Below are 16766 nucleotides of genomic sequence, written 5' to 3'. Positions count from 1 at the left end.
CTGCATTTAATGACACCCTCAGCAGATTGTGTGGCTGAGGATGCCCTCAGACTGATTCTCATTAAACACATTCTTTTTTGAGTTCTGCTGTTCACAGTTTTGTTTTGTTTTTGTTTTTTTCTGTTTCACATCGCCATGAACTACCATTTCTTTGTGGTTATCAGTGCATCGCTTCTGGTTTCTGTCCCACAGTCTTCCTGCTGTCTCTAACTTAACATTTGCTTACTATGAAATAGACCAATAAATAAACTCATTGGTCTTGCATAGAAAGTACAGCCAACCAGTCCCTGAATGGGGTTGATGGACTATCCTTTAAGTAAGTATATGTGAGTTCTCGTAAATGCACCATCTATTTGCCTATTTATATTCCTCTTCCATTCAATTTCTAGAAGATTGGGTGTGTGAGGTGACTAGAAAAAAAAATGGGTCTTGTTAAATGAACTGTTACTGGATAAAGATATTCACATTTTTACCACAGCATTCCTGAATGGCTGGAATTTTGGGAAAAAGATCCAGTGGAGATTCTCTTGGATCTGGGGTTTGGTGCAGATGAGCCAGACATCTGCACTCAAATCCCAGCCAGATTTCTGGATTGTGGCTCAGCAGCCAGAGGAATCAACAACCAGGTTTTTCTTGAAGCTCAGAAGCAGCGAATGGACACTGAGAACCCGGACTTGTATGGTAAGTGGGGACTGCGTGGTTTCTGAATCTTAGCAATGGGGGTGGTGGCCAGGTGAGCCACAGTATTAGGAGAGACCATATGGGATATATGTGTAGTGACAGTCACCCCTGCATTGCAGTGGCTTAGAGCAGAAACGTTTACATGTTGATCACTCTACGCTATGCATCTGCTGTGGCTTCATGTGCATGTTTGGGGGGAAGATCTGTTGCATATGTCTTCATATGTAGTCTTGGCCCCATCACCTGGAAGTCACTGGTTGCAATGACAGAGAAAAGGTGGAAATGGAGAATCATACTTGACTCTTACCTCTTTCTGCTCGGCATTTACTCATTGATTTCATTGTCCAAAATCAGTTACATGGCCACACTTAACTCCAAAGGGGTGAGAATGTGCAGTCCTACCATATGTGCAGAAGAAAAAATGCAATACCAGTGGAAAGCACTAATATATGCCATAGCCACTTACCGGGGAGGCAGAGAAACCACGAAGCTTATCACAAGTCGCAAGGTGAAACCTTAATTTCCTCATCTATAAGGCTTAGAATGTTACTTATTCTACCATGAGCCATGAGTGGTAGGTATTAAGCTGTCAGATCTCCAGATTTGAGGATTAACTATACCTAAACCTCTTAGTTATCATACATGCTGCTATTTTTCCCCAGCTGGTGGTCAATGGAATTTTCTCTAGGATGTTACTAGGACGCTCTTGGAATGTGTGCTCAAATAATTTGGGGGAAAGATGCCTTGCAGTTAAACAGGTTTATTTACTTCAGGATTTGTTTAGTATGGTGAAGTGCACTCTCAGTCTCCCAGAGAAGATGCAGTGTAGATTTTTCAAAATCATTTAAATATCAAACCCCTCTTGGAGGAGCGTTGAAGAACATCTCCTCCATGGGATAGAGTTTGCAGAATTCTAGACTGGAGAAAATACCAAAATGCTGTTTCTGAAATAAGTTCTTTAAATAAATTCATGAAAGTCAAGTGCGATAAAGTGGTTTTCTCAAACAAATATCTTAGACTTTTCATTTTAGTCTCTGTTTCCCCCATTTTCATGTGGGTAAAATGGGTCTCAAAATTTCAGCAATGCAGTTTTTTAAAAAGAGGATATATCCCCGAAGATGTTGTTAGGAGATGTTTCTTTACATTTTGGAAGAAATTAGTATCATTCTTTGCTGTCTCCTTCTCCAAGCCACAGGGAGATGCAAGTTCTTTGATCAATTCTTTATTTGGAGACAATAACTCTTATCAGTATTTGAGGAGTGTTTGACTTGAGCTGTAAAGTAAACATTTTATAGATGAAATTGACACACAGATTATAGAAGACCTGGGAGCTGGCCCCTGCTCCTGTGACTGTGCCCACTCATTTCCACCACTCAAAACTGTGCTAATAACACACTGTGGCCATTCTCACTCAACACTTACCACTTTTGATTCAAGAAAGCCGAGAAGGTTGAATGTAAAATAAGCAATAATAAAATTAGTTGGTTGGTCCAAAAACAGAAGGGAAAAGTATGTCTTATTCAACATCAATTAAAAAAAGGCTCAAATGTGAAGGGATGAGAATCAATTGGTTCATTGTTCAATCTACCAAAGGCAAAACAAACAAACAAACAAACCTCAAAACACCCACTCATCCAACACCGTAAGACTCTGTTCTCTGAATTGACTTACCCAGTTAAATGGATAGATTCCTAGTCTAAGTATAAAAATCTGCTGTAGGATGGATGGATTGCAATCATAAAAATAGAATTATGATTCAGTCATACCCTTGGGCTCACAAAGAAAGATTTTGTTTCAGTTAAAGCTGAATTTAGAGGAAAAATGTAATCAGAATGCTTCTGAAAATATCCAGAACCCAAGATTCCTTTAGATCTTGAAAGAATATCATAATCCTCTACGAAAAGCCCATCACATTTTTTAAAGTAGAAGGATCAGTAGTCAATGTCTTTGCCTTTCAAGTAGAGGGAGCAGGTAGATGCAAGGATGTGCTCACGGAAGAGTCGGTAGTCCTGAGGGTGCAAGCAACAGAACAGAGGAGAGTATCCTTAATCACCAACATGGCCTTTGACCTTTGCTGAGCTATGCAACCCTGCATGTTATCACTGGGGTTGAGAAAAGGTTGTGTAATAAAAACAAAATGTTCTGTTTCCATCTTTTTGGTTTTATGATCTGGAGATACCAAAACTATTCTTCACCATTTTCTTTCAAAGTGACAATGTGTCCCCAAATTGGCCTATCCGCACTAGGTCTCTTCCACATGCTAATTAAGTCAATAATTGCACATTGCCTACATGCACCACCCAGAAGGACTTACAAGTTGAGGAGCTGGTTCATTTGAAAAGACAAATGGATTTTCACATGAATGACTATCTTCCCTCGGACAACTGAGGACGATATATTGCCTTCCAGAGTCTTACATATTTATAACTCTAACTACTGTATAGCATTGTGCTTTCACAACAGATGTGGGAGATGCATAAGATGGGTATTATTACGCTCATTCTCTTGATGAAGAAACTGTTTACTATGTGCTTGGCACGGACTAAGCACCATATTTCTATTAATTCATCTACTCTGACATCGCACACCCAATGATTGGTTGAACTGGGATTTGGATCCAGGCCTTCTGAGTCCATATTCCATGATCTTTGCACACCGTAGGTGACAGGACAGGTGGAGATGATGGAGGTGATGATTATGGTATCTGCCACCTAAAGCTACGGAAGAATACTCGAGTTCACCTCACATGAAAGAGCTAGCTTCACTCTTTAACCTTTAGTTTAATATACAATATTAAGATTGATCCTTGCCTATAGTTTTTATGGATATACACATAAAAACTACAGGCATATATGAGTGTATATAGCTATGCATATTTAACTAAATATAAAAGCTATTAGCTTTCCCCAAGACACAGTGGCATCTTCTTATGTTGAGGAATCACCACCATAATAACCAGTGGCACATAGTGAGAAAAACTTAAGTTTCAAGAGTTTAAGTCCTTCCCATCTTGAAAATCACATGTGTTACCAACCTGTTCAGTTTTTACTACATTCATGCAGCTTCATTGAAAACACCCAGTCTAAAAATTGTGTGTTTCTTGTATCATTCAGGTCGTTTCCGACAACTAGAGATCCTGGACCATGTAGCCAATGCCTTCTCATCTTTGCTGAATGATGTTAACATCCTGCAGAATAAAGCTGAAGAGAAATATGGAGGGGGAAATGTGCAAGGAACCTCAGTGAGTGAGGCCCAAGAACATCGAAGAAGAATGGGTGGACTTTTTAGGAGAGCTTCAAGGCAGAGTATTGCGAAGGACTGCAGCTCAGAAGTGTCAGAGTCATTGAAGATAAGGGGCAAATTTTCCATTGCCTCTGCAAAATCAGGAGAACATGGAGCAGAATTAGCAGCTGTGACAAACAACCATGACCAAAGTCATTTGTGTCCTTCAGCAGAACACTCGTCTCTCCAAGCCTGTGATGACTTGGTACCTTGTCATTCTCCCCAAGCTCTTCTGGGCAAGCAATGGCCTCACCCATCCACGCTGGCCAAGAGGGCTCCTCCTTCCTATATGTCTGAGCGGTCAGTCAAGGACAGAACTCAGAAGGTGAACTCGATCCAAGCTAACAAGCTCAAGAGCTTCTCTCGTCTTGCAGGCAAAGTACCAGACTCCTTTGAAATGGAAGAGGTCAGTGTTGTACCTACACACTCAACTTCTAAGGGAAGTAGCCATTCCCAAGGCATCTTCTGCTTTCTACCCTCAGTTAACCCCTTCACCTTTCAACCCCTCAGCTTTATATCTTATTGTTCCAAATTCCTGTTTTTAGTCTAAAACATTTAAGGTCATTCTAGCATGCTTCCATCCACTCTAACTTTCCTTGTTTCACCAATGGTCTTTGAGAGCCAGTTCAGCTACTTCCCACTCAGTGAAACTTGCCCACACATCCACTCTGTATTCTCACAGCCTTGGCAGGGAGAGCTTGTATGGCAGAGACTGTACATGTGTTTCAATGACATCTCCCCTGCTAGTCTGTCAGCTCCTTGACCACCAGGTTTTGTCCACAAGGAGATGTATCTTGGAAATATGTCCCCTGTGACGCCTAATGCAAGGCCTTGGACAAAGAAGTAGGGACCCGGGTTTGGTTTTGATTTTGCAGGACTAGTATTTTATTTGTTTGTTTGCTTTGGAGTTTATTGATATTCACATAACTTGACCTCCATTTCATACATATTTATTCACAACTCTGTCTACCAAGAACTTTTAGTACCAACCTCATTCCTATGCCACTACACCTTTCTGGGGCTGGCCCCCCTTCTTCTGGTGACCACGCAGCTCTCAGCATCAGTCTCAGTCTATGCCACCATGAGTCAACTCAGGAAAAGTATGAATGCATTTGATAGTTATCTCACTGTTGGATTCTCCCGGGACTGCACCACAGCACAGAGCCTCTTGGCATGGGTCCTGTGGCTTGGCTGAAGTTCACACATCAGTGCCTGCTTGCTTTCATCCTTTTCACCACATCTTATGCAGGCTGATCACCCTATATTTTGTTCTTAAAACACAGGAGTGAAACATGTGATGGGGAAAAGATTATACTTTTACAGACTCTTTCCTCACTTGTTTCTTCTTCACACTGCCTATTTGGTTTCCTCCCCACATCGTTTATTTCCCATCTATCCAGGGTCAGAGCCCGGTAATTCCTCAAACTTCTCTTTCTTGACTGGGAGAAGGGCTAAGGAATGTCAGTAAGCAAAAGATTTTTTGTCCTATATGTGCATGTATGTATATCTTCACATATTTCACAGTCTGCTCCTTTATCTTCCCCTTCACTCACTCATGCTAATTTTCACCCTCATTTAGATGACACCCTTACATGCACTTCTCAGTCGTTTAAAAATATATATACGCGTTTTCACACAGTTCTCTATTCTTTAATATTATGACAAAGGAAGAGCAAATTTTTTTCCCTTTCATCATGTAAATCATTCAGAAGTGGGGCAGAATATTTATATGCAAATCCCAAGGTGGGACCACCTTTCTTAGAAGCCCTCTACAAGCCAGGCGCTCTGATAGTCTCTGGGGTGCAGAACCTGCCAGCACGGGAACCTCAGTGCAATGGCAGGGGTGGGCACAGTAACATGCAGGGAGAGTGACAGCTCTACCGGTAAACTTTCATATCACTCTAGACATGTTTGGGACATCTAGGGAGCAGAAAGATAGGTTCTTTTTTTTTTTTTTTTTAGTGTTCATTTATTTTTGTGAGAGAGACAGAGACAGAGACAGAGTGCGAGCGGGGGAGGGGCAGAGAGAGAGGGAGACACAGAATCCAAAGCAGGCTCCAGCCTCCGAGCTCTCAGCACAGAGCCCGATGCGGGGCTCAAACTCACAAACTGTGAGATCATGACCTGAGCTGAAGTCGAATGCTTAACTGACTAAGCCATCCAGGCGCCCCAAGAAAATAGGTTCTTAAACAGCCAAGGGGCTGAGAGGATCAAGAAACTTGCAGGAGGTAAGACTTACCCATAACCTTAAAAGAAGAAGAGGAATTAGGTGAATATGCCTATTGGTAGCCCTCCCTATCCCACAAAGATATGAAAATTGCCTCAAAATATGTAGCTGTTGATGATCCTAATATCTATGCATATATGTTTATGTGTATACATGTCTTATGTCAAAAATTATTTCAAGAACCTTAAAATATTAAAAAATAAGAACCTTAAAATATTAGTCTGAATGTAAACCAATAGCCTGCAGATAAATAAAAATTATAAATGGAGAGGAGCGCCTGGGTGGCTCAGTCGCTTAAACGTCCAACTTCGGCTCAGGTCATGATCTCACGGTTTGTGAGTTCAAGCCCGCATCAGGCTCTGTTACTGACAGCTCAGAGCCTGGAGCCTGCTTCTGATTCTGTGTCTCCCTCTCTCTCTGCCCCTCCCCTGCTCATGCTCTGTCTCTCTGTTTCTCAATAATAAATAAATGTTAAAAAAATTTTTTTTAATTATAAATGGAGGAAAAAAGGAGACCTTTGATCTAGTGCCCTGATTTGAAGATAAACTGAGGTAGCACTAAGAAAAATTTTCTTTTATTTCAATCTTGCAAAGATTACTTAATCACCAGACTACTACTTACAGTAATATAAAGAATATCAAGAAAATCTGCAGTCCATTTGTCAGTCTGCTATATTACTTAGGATCCAAACAAGAAATTTCACCATCCCCAGCCTGTTGGGATGCCTCACAGACTCTACTGTCCCTTTATGAAATTTTTTTATGCTTCAAGCTTGATTGACTTAGAGGAAAATAAGGTCCATTGGACACCATCTATATGTGAGAGGACAGGGAGAGATAATATTACATTCAGGATAAAAAAGATTCAGAACAGAGTGTCAGTTCTTACATGGTACACTTTCAAATATTCTTCAATAGCAATTATTCAAGGCAAAGCTCTCTGGTGGTATGTATGGAGGTGGGAAGACACTCAGGCCCCAAAATAAAATAATACAAGTTCATATGTTTTGTGTGTTTGTTTGTTTTTATTTTTTTAATGTTTATTTATCTTTGAGAGAGAGAGAGAGAAAGAGAAAGAGAGCATGAGTGGGGAGGGGCAGAGAGAGACAGACACAGGATCCGAAGCAGGCTCCAGGCTCTGAGCTGTCAGCAAAGAGCCTGAGGTGGGGCTTGAACTCATGAACCACGAGATCATGACTTGAGCTGACGTCGTTCCCTTAACCAACTGGGCCACCCAAGCGCCCCTGTTTCTTTGTTTTTTAAATAAATTTATTTTTATTTTATTTTTTTAAGGATGTTTATTTATTTTGAGAGAGACAGAGAACAAGTGTAAGTGGGAGAGGGGCAGAGAGAGAAGTAAGACAGAATCCCAATCAGGCTCCTCACTGTGAGTGTGAAAGGCCAATCCCATGAACCATGAGATCATAATCTGAGCTGAAAGCAAGAGTCAGACACTCAACCAACTGAGCCACCCAGGTACCCCAAGCTCATATGTTTTTAGGCACATACTAGGGACTCAATAAATATTTGTGAATGATTAAATTAACATCAAAAATATTTGATAATATTAATTTAGTCTGGGTGGCATCCATAGAAAAACAGAATACTCTCTTGAACTTTATAACCAACTTTGTCCCTGGTCTTTCTTTAATATTTGCCCAGGTTTGTGTGTGTGACAGGCTATATGTGTATCCAAGGCATAGAGCCCCCAAAATGATATAAAGGAAATTCACTACTTGAATTTTGTTTTTCTAAAACGTATACCTAAAATATTATGTCCTCATCACAGTCTGGGAGAAAAATATTTGTTTCACTCAATACCAATGGATGAGTAAATGAAGCTTGGGTACGTTGCATCTTAAACAGGAACTAATGCCAGATTTAATAGTCATTTTTTAATGGGAAATTTAAGAATCCAATTATAAGAAATGAAAAATATGTGTGAAATTGGCAGATTTTCATGGCATTTAAAACATGAGCCAATATACTTAAATATCTAGCTATCATAATTTCAACTGTGATTGGCCAAAATTACCTCCTGATCAATCTATGATGCTCCCCTAAAGTCCTACTTACAGGCTGAATTTGACAATATTTGGCTCACTTTTCAAAACTATGATTCCAAGAAAATTGTGCATCGATTTTTTTAGTGCAGAAATCAACATATTTTTTGTTTAATTTTACCTAGTAAAACTGAGTCTGTTCCTTTCTTTTTAAATTCTCAAACATATTAAGAGAATTTAATCCTAATGAAGCATCTGCAATTGTAAAGTCAAGGTAGGATGCTTCTTTATAGCCGCTATAAAACATGTTTAATCTTCCTCTCGCTTCCATACAGGGATCCTGCTCCTAGAACTAAATGTAAGAAACATTGACCCTACTATTAAACAATGCCAATTGGCATCCTGAGTAGGTGGAAAATGTTTCCAAAGTTTATAACTGTTCCTTTATTTTTAATTAAAAAAAATTATTAAGAAGTTTGGCTCAGGGGAAACAACCCAGGAATACACCTGGTTTCCGTTCTAAATTGTTGAGATTTTGTTGTCTGGGGTTGTTTTTCCCTAGATGACCATGTACTTTACATCACACAAAGTGGACTTTCCTCCATGATAATAATCTCAGCAGAAGAGTTTTCTTATTATACTTGAAAATGTCCACGGTACATGTATACAGTACACAGACAAGGTGCACGCTGGTTTGAGTTACAAAACCAATAAAAGTAATGTTAAGAAATATGTCTAATGAACCATAAGTATAAAACAACTTTAAAGAAAACAGATGAAGGATTAAAAAGAGGGAGTAAATAGTTCTTCTTACATTGCTAAGCTATAACCTCATGGTCTTCTCTTTATTCCTGAGTTTACCTCATGGTCTTCTCTTTATTCCTGAGTTTATGGCCCTTTCTGGCCACTTGTGCTGCAATGTTCAAATGCCCTTTGATTCAGTTTTCACTATTCAGATATGAACCTAAATGGATAATATGACATGTAGAAGAAGATTTATATATAAGGATATTCATCGCACCATTGCTTTTATTTGCAAAATTTAGAAAACATTCCAACATTAGGAGAACCATTAAGTAAATTAATGTACCTTCAAAATATGGCCTATTGTAGTCATGAAAAATGGTGTTTTCAAAGGAATTTCACAACGTGGGGAAAGAAGCTCTCCTTCTAAGTTTTGAGTGAAAATTTTTGATTACATAACGATGTCCAAAAACATCATATTAAAAGGGAAACCTGCAAGAATGAACTCTAAAATATCAACAGGAACTGTTTTCTTACCTTCTTTAACTTTTTTTATTCATCAAGTTTCTGTAGTACTCTATCTTATTACTTTTCAAGAAATATTTTTTTTTTTTTTTGAGAGAGAGAAAGCGCACAGGAGCAGGGAGGAGCAGAGGCAGAGGGAGAGAGAGAATTTCAAGCAGGCTCCATGCCAGGCATGGAGCCCAGTTCAAGTGTCATCTCATAAAACCCTGAGATCATGACCTGAGCTGAAATCAAGAGCCAGATGTTTAATGGACTGAGTCACCCAGGCACCCTTAAAAGAAATATTTATTATTTTGTTTTACCCATAATTTTATTCTCAGTAGAGTAGTATTTATTAATTTCTGAAAATAACTTTAACGATAAATTCTGCTCTATCAATTTGGAAAACAAATTTTCTTTGAGCTATCTAAGCTCTGTATAGCAACTGAGTTGTGAATTTTCCGAATTGCTTTCCATAAATTTACCAAGTCATAAATAAATCCCTCCGAGAAATAAAATTAAATGTAGGAAATAACTCTCATTCTCCAAGTATATTTAAAGCTCTTTAGGAGCAAAAAAAAAAAAAAAAAAATCTAGAATAATATTATTATTATTTCAGTCTCACTCAAATGCCGCATCTTCCAGACAGGGTCTCTATTCCTCCCACCTAGAAGTGATTGCCCCATTTCCCTCTCCTGATCTTTAGTTCTTTGAGTCTTTATCCCGAGTGCTTGTACCATGCCACCTGCCTGCCCCCCAGTGTGAGCTCTTTGGGTTTAGAAATCATGGTTAATCCTCTTAGCGGTAGCCAGTAGGCACTCATTATATGTTGATTAAATAAATAAAGTGAATTCGTTATGAAAACATTTCTAATGAGATTGATGTATTTTGGTGTCTCAGGTCCAGAGCACTGAGGAAGAGACGGGTAATCCTCTTGACATGACTTCAGGAATTGCAGGTAAGAATTTCTCCAGGTGTCCAATTTCATCGATGGTCTTTCAGAGAGAAACTGTAAATAACTAGCACTCAACTTTCTCAATATGTAGCCACCTGCACTTCCATTTACTCCCACCACTATTTCCACCTACTACTATTAAAGGCATACTAGCGATGCCAATGTGCATGCAAATTTCAAAAGACTTACTGCAGAAACGTTCAACGTCCCTGGGGCTAATGCAACATGTGGTTTGTCCAACATTAACTCAGTGCGATTTAATCAGGAGAGTGGAATGGATTCCACAAAGGACTGGGACTCACTGAATGAGTCATTTCTTACTCCTACTGACAACTGCTTGATGTTAAAAGTCACATCATTTTACTGGGCCTCGGACAAGTGGAGGTAATTTTTAAGTTCTCTGCAAGCACTTACATTCTAAATTAAGTGATTGTAGGACCTTCATATTAAACTCTCCATGGAAACAAGTTGCCTAGATGTAACGTTCCAAATAATCTCTCAGAATCATGTTACATAATCCTAGACAGCAGAGAAGGAGGGCTTTCTCTACACCTCATCCTTCTGCTCCCATTCAGCCATCATTGTGATTCAGCATTTCCATGATCCTGTAACAGAGCTAAAAGTAGACAGGGATTAGTGAAGCAAAATAAAGCAGATGAAGCTAGTGCATTTCCTGGAAGAAAATATGCAAATTTTTAATTTAATTTAGTGTGGTGTCAAACACATCTTTTTCATTACAAAGTGTATGTATGGGCCTCATTTTGCTAAATGCTGTTTAGAAATTATGCATTAGTAATTATAGGGTCCTGCTGATTCCATAAATTGTTATCCTGCTCTTCGAAGTAATTACCACATAACCTGCATTGAGGTTTATAAGACAAAAATAAGCATCTGTTTTTCATCTAATTGAATGCTTCTCAGTGAAGCTGGAGGTCCCCGTGCCAATAGGAACTGCCTTCCTTGACATTCAATTAAGAGGTCTACTGATATCATGTAAGTCACCCCAATCATTCCAAAAAATGATTTAGGACGTTAGGCAAAAGTACCAATCTCCATTTCATTTCAAATTCAGAAAGCAAAGTAAGATGGGTGAAGGTTAGCTTAATGAAGAAAATCTGAATTAAAGTAAAGCAAATGTAATTTATTACTTTCAAAAACATTGTCGTAAACCCAGGAAAAAATAGAACTGAGAAAAAAATAAGTAAAACTAGTTCTATTTCTATTAATAGGCAAAGGGGAACATTATTACTTTTATTTATATATGAATGACTGAATGAATTCATTTATGTATGAATTATATATATGGATGAATTTATATTTCTATATATATGAATATAAATGAATGAATTTTGACTCAAAGTTAAAAAGATGACTTCATTCAAAAATGAAGGTGTGTGGACTATTTTGACCAATAGGATATGGCAGAAATGATGCTTTACTACTTGTAGAGTGTTGCCTTTAACCCACCTGGCTGCTTCCTGGCTCTTGAGATACTTGTTCTTGGAACATTCCCTATGAGAACCCAGCCCTCATGTTGTGAAAATCCCAAGCCACATGGGAGTTGTCCACTCTGGTGGACAGACTTGAATGAGCCTCCATGTGAATAAGGCATCCAAGATGTCCAATCCAGTCAAACTTTCAGATGACTTCAGCTCAGATGTCATCTGACTGCCACCACATGAGAGAATGCAAGCGACAACCACATAGCTCGGTTGAGTCACCCCCCCAGAACCATGACGGATAATAATCAACTGTGGTTCTAAGTCACAAATATTTAAAGGTTTAGTAATACCAAGTGACAGTAAAAATGTGAAACAAACACTTACCCACTGTTGGTTGTAAGTTAAAATCATAATAATTACCTGAAGTATAATCTGTCAATGTCACACAATTTTAAATGTATGCAAATATTCCAGTTCTGGGATTTGACCCATCAGTAGACTCCAATGTACACACAAGGTTTTTGATTGCAAAAATATATTTATAATAATAAACAGCTAGAGGCAGCCTAAGTGCCCCAAAGTATAAATTAGCTTTAAATAATTATAGTACATTTTTACATTAAAATCTATTCAGACAGTATTTTGGAAAATGAAGCAGATATTTTTGTGTTGATATGAAAAGGTCTCTGAGATATACAGTTGTTAAATGAGAAAAAAAATATGTACAAAGGTTTTATATAGACACCTCTTTTTATTAAAAGAGTTATCTATTTCTATGAAGGGGAGAAAGTATGCACAGAATGCTTCTGGAAGAATATCTCAGGAACTGCTAATGGAAGTACCTTAACAGAAGGGAAACTAACATGTTTTAAGATAATTGGCATCTTTTAATTTTCTTTTGTTACCATGTGCATATGTTATTTTCATAACACTACTTAGCAAAAAATTCTGGCAATACTATAGGCAATTGACACAATAAAATGGGGAATTTTGTTGTTAATTCTCTGCTCCCCATGACAACCAGTCCAAAACTTTTGTACACTTTGTATTTTGTATCTTTTAATTTTTAAATCAAAATTATATGTTTGAAGTATGAAACATGATGTATATGCACATACATACTGAAATGATTACAGTAGTCAAACGACTTAGCATATCATCTCTTCACAGTTTCCATTTTATAAGTGTGATAAGTGCACCTGAAATCTACTCTCTTAGCTAATTTTCAATATTCAATATAATATTATTGACTATAGTCACCATGGTTCTTAGATCTCTAGACTTATCCTTACTTAACTGTAGCTTTGAACCCTTTGAACAACATCTCTTCCAAAATTGGGAAACATTTTAATATTCCTCTCAGTCTTTTACTGATCAAGCATGACACAATAGAAGATGGTAGAAAATACATTAATGTTATAATTGATAATATGAGCATAATAGAAAAATATTGAAATAAGTATTCTTTACCAGTGTTCTTGATTTACTTTGTTAGAAGGGCTAATAATTTGTAAATGCAAAGATTATTTCATTGATTTGCTACACGTGCACACATTATGTAAGAGCTACCTTGCCATGGATAAATGCAGTAATATGTGAATTCAATAATAAAAATATAATACTTCCTCCTCCCAACAAACAAAACAAAATACTAAATCTAGGACTTGTGGACTGAGTTCTCCATCTTTAAAAAAGTGCAGAAAGTGCTCATGTAAAGCTATAAGTTCAGATCATTTAAGTAATAATGATGAATATTTCATATAAAATTGAAGAATTGGAACAGAAGCAGTAATCTGAGGCAAATTCATAGCTTTAATTGCTTTCATTATCAAATAAGTAACAACTAAAATGAATTATTTGCCTCAAGAAGCCATCATAAAAAAAATATTTGGAAGTTAGAGATTATTGAACTAGAAATTAATAGTGGAGAAAGCAGAAACAAGTTATTTGATAAGTAAAATCAAAGCATTAGCTTTTTTGTGGGCAAAGCTGTCAAGCAATAAAAAGAGAGAAGTGCATACAAACAAAACCAGATAATCAAAATAAAATTAGAGAAAAGACAGAACCACTGATATAGAAGTTATACCATCTGAAAAACTGATGCTAAAATTATAAAGGAACACAAATACAAATGGTATAATTAAAAACAGGGATAATTAACATGGATATTTCAGAAAATATATGTATAGTAAAACCTTGGTTTGCCAGCATAATTCATTCCAGAAACATGCTTGCAATTCAAAACACTTGTATATCAAAGCAAACTTCGAGAACCATTGGCTCAGTTGTGATCACATGACATTCGATGTCATGTACTACTCCTATTGCAAGACGTTGCTCATTTATCAAGGTAAAATTTATTTGAAATGTTTGCTTGTCTTGCAGAACACTTGCAGAACAAGTTACTTGTAATCCAAGGTTTTACTGTATTTATATTTCCACATTTTATATAATTTTATATTTATGTTGCCATATTTATATATACATATCTATTGTAAACCTAAAATATTAACAAAATAACACAGCAGAACTCCTAAGTAAACTAATACCAGAGAGGGATAAACAAACAAAAATTAAGTTTATCAAAAGCAACCTGTAAGAACAGCAATGCACAACAGCAAAACCAAACCAAAAGTGTTACATGAGTAGACTCTTCCAGTTTTTCAAGAGATAATTGCTCTTCTCTGTAAATTTTCCAGGTAATGTAAACATTTGTAAATCTTTCCAATTCCTCTTAGATTAAAAAAATACAACACTTGGTTTCAAAATTGACTAAATTGGCTCATAAAATTGATGAATTTTACTTAGGAATACAGATGTAATAATTTTCTTTTTTTTTTTTTTTTTTTATGTTTCATTTATTTTTGAGAGAGACAGAGTGAGAGTGGGGGAGGGGCAGAGGAAGAGGGAGACAAAGAATCCAAAGCAGGCTCCAGGCTCTGAGCTGTCAGAACAGACCCTGACACAGGGCTTAAACTCACCAACTGTGAGATCATGACCTGAGCCAAAGTCAGATGCTTAACCAACTGAGCCCCCCAGGCACTCCTAAACATTTTCAATAAAGAAACGATGATTTAAATGTAGTAGAGCACCAGAAACAGTCTAATCCTTGAAATCTTTTATTCCAAGATTTCAATGTTTCAACAATTGAAAAACTAAAATAATTTATCAACTACTATGATAAATTATGAAAGGAAATAAATGATATGATCAACTTGATGGATTATGAAAAAGATGTGTATGCTTATAAAATATTTCACTCTTCACCAACAGAACTTTCAGATGAATGAAATTTCAGATGGATAATTAAATATAAAAAAATGGCACCTAAATTATAAAAGGGCTAATAGTATAAATGTAGATGAATTTTATATAAATTTGGAACAGAAACCTATTTTTAAAGCTTGATTAAAGTGCAATAGCTAATTTAATTAATTTTTCATGACTTTTTTCAAGTTGATTTATTTTGAGAGAAACAAAGACAGCACAAATGGGGGAGGGGCAGAGAGAGAGGGAGAGAGAGAATCTCTGTGCTGTCAGCACAGAGCCCAATGGACAGTTTGAACTCACAAAACCGTGAGATCATGACCTGAGCCAAAACCAAGAGACAGACACTTAACTGAGCCACGCAGGTGCCCCCAGTTTTTCACTAAACATTGAATATACCTATGTATGTATGAAAAACAATCATAAAAAATTGAAATGTAAATGACAAGCTGAGAGTATATATTGTCATCATAAACAATAAATGATTATGATTTTTGCTATACAAAGATTTCTTCCATTACAAACATTTAACAACTTAACAGTAGTGCTTTTCCATAAATTTGAGGGTGGATCAACATTGGTAGAGTCACTTCAAACATACTCTATCAACAGTTAAAAACATTTAGGAATCTCAAAAGATGCAGAAAAAAGAAGACAGCAAAATGTAAACATGATTCATGATTAAAAATCAAAACAGAGAAAAATTATTTGCAAGTAGAAACAGAAGGAAATTTTCTTAATCTGAGAGGCATCTATCAAATCTTCATGCCAAATATCAATCCTAACAAGGAAACCTTCAAGGAAATCCCATTCAACAAGGAACAGAACTTGCTACACTCCTTTTATTCAACATTGAACTCAAGGTCAAAGCAGAATGACAACACCATGAAGTAAGATGTATATAAACTTAAAAACTATTCATATTCGCAGGCAAAATAACTGTCTGCATAGAAATCCCAAGAGAACTAATAGGCATATTAATAGAATAATAAGGTTTAGCAACTTTGTTGAATGTAACAGCAAAATGCAAAAATCAGTATTATCTCCAGGCATCAGCAATGACCAATTAGGAAGACATTAAAGAAAAAAAAAAGATTTCTCTCACAATTCCAACAACAATAAACCTATAAGAGTACCTTTGAATATACCTAAATGAAGACTCAGGATATTTATTGGGAAAACTATAAAATATTACCATGTCTCTTAATGAGACCTAAATAAAAGCAAGACTATGTCATGCTCAAGAATGGGAAAGCTCAATATTATGAAGAAACCAAATATCCACCAATAATAAAATGTACAGTACAGGGGCGCCTGGGTGGCGCAGTCGGTTAAGCATCCGACTTCAGCCAGGTCACGATCTCGCGGTCCGTGAGTTCGAGCCCCGCGTCGGGCTCTGGGCTGATGGCTCAGAGCCTGGAGCCTGTTTCTGATTCTGTGTCTCCCTCTCTCTCTGCCCCTCCCCCGTTCATGCTTTGTCTCTCTCTGTCCCAAAAAAATAAATAAACGTTAAAAAAAAAATTAAAAAAAAAATGTACAGTACAATTTCAATAAAATCCTGATAGGGCTGTTATTTGCTTTGTTTTGTTTTGTTTTTGTGCGGAACCTGCACGATGGTCCTGAAATTCCTATGTCCTAGTAAAGGACCAAGGAGAGCTAAGA

At 37.1% G+C, this 16766-nt stretch overlaps 1 protein-coding gene across 1 annotated transcript in view; it reads left to right on the top strand.

The window, feature by feature from the left end:
* Positions 1–16766, top strand: part of ITPRID1 (ITPR interacting domain containing 1) — an 87167-nt gene that overhangs the window by 27511 nt on the left and 42890 nt on the right. Inside the window, exons 8-10 of the mRNA XM_040471581.1 lie at positions 479–681; positions 3795–4369; positions 10341–10398. Coding sequence (XP_040327515.1) covers positions 479–681; positions 3795–4369; positions 10341–10398 — 836 coding nt within the window. The remainder of the gene's footprint in view (positions 1–478; positions 682–3794; positions 4370–10340; positions 10399–16766) is intronic.

Source organism: Herpailurus yagouaroundi, unplaced genomic scaffold (genome assembly GCF_014898765.1).
Source record: "Herpailurus yagouaroundi ecotype Mexico unplaced genomic scaffold, PumYag 100, whole genome shotgun sequence".
NCBI classification, from domain to species: Eukaryota; Metazoa; Chordata; class Mammalia; order Carnivora; family Felidae; genus Herpailurus; species Herpailurus yagouaroundi.
The sequence above is the reverse complement of the archived record's forward strand: the minus strand, read 5'-3'. Positions and strand labels throughout refer to the sequence as shown.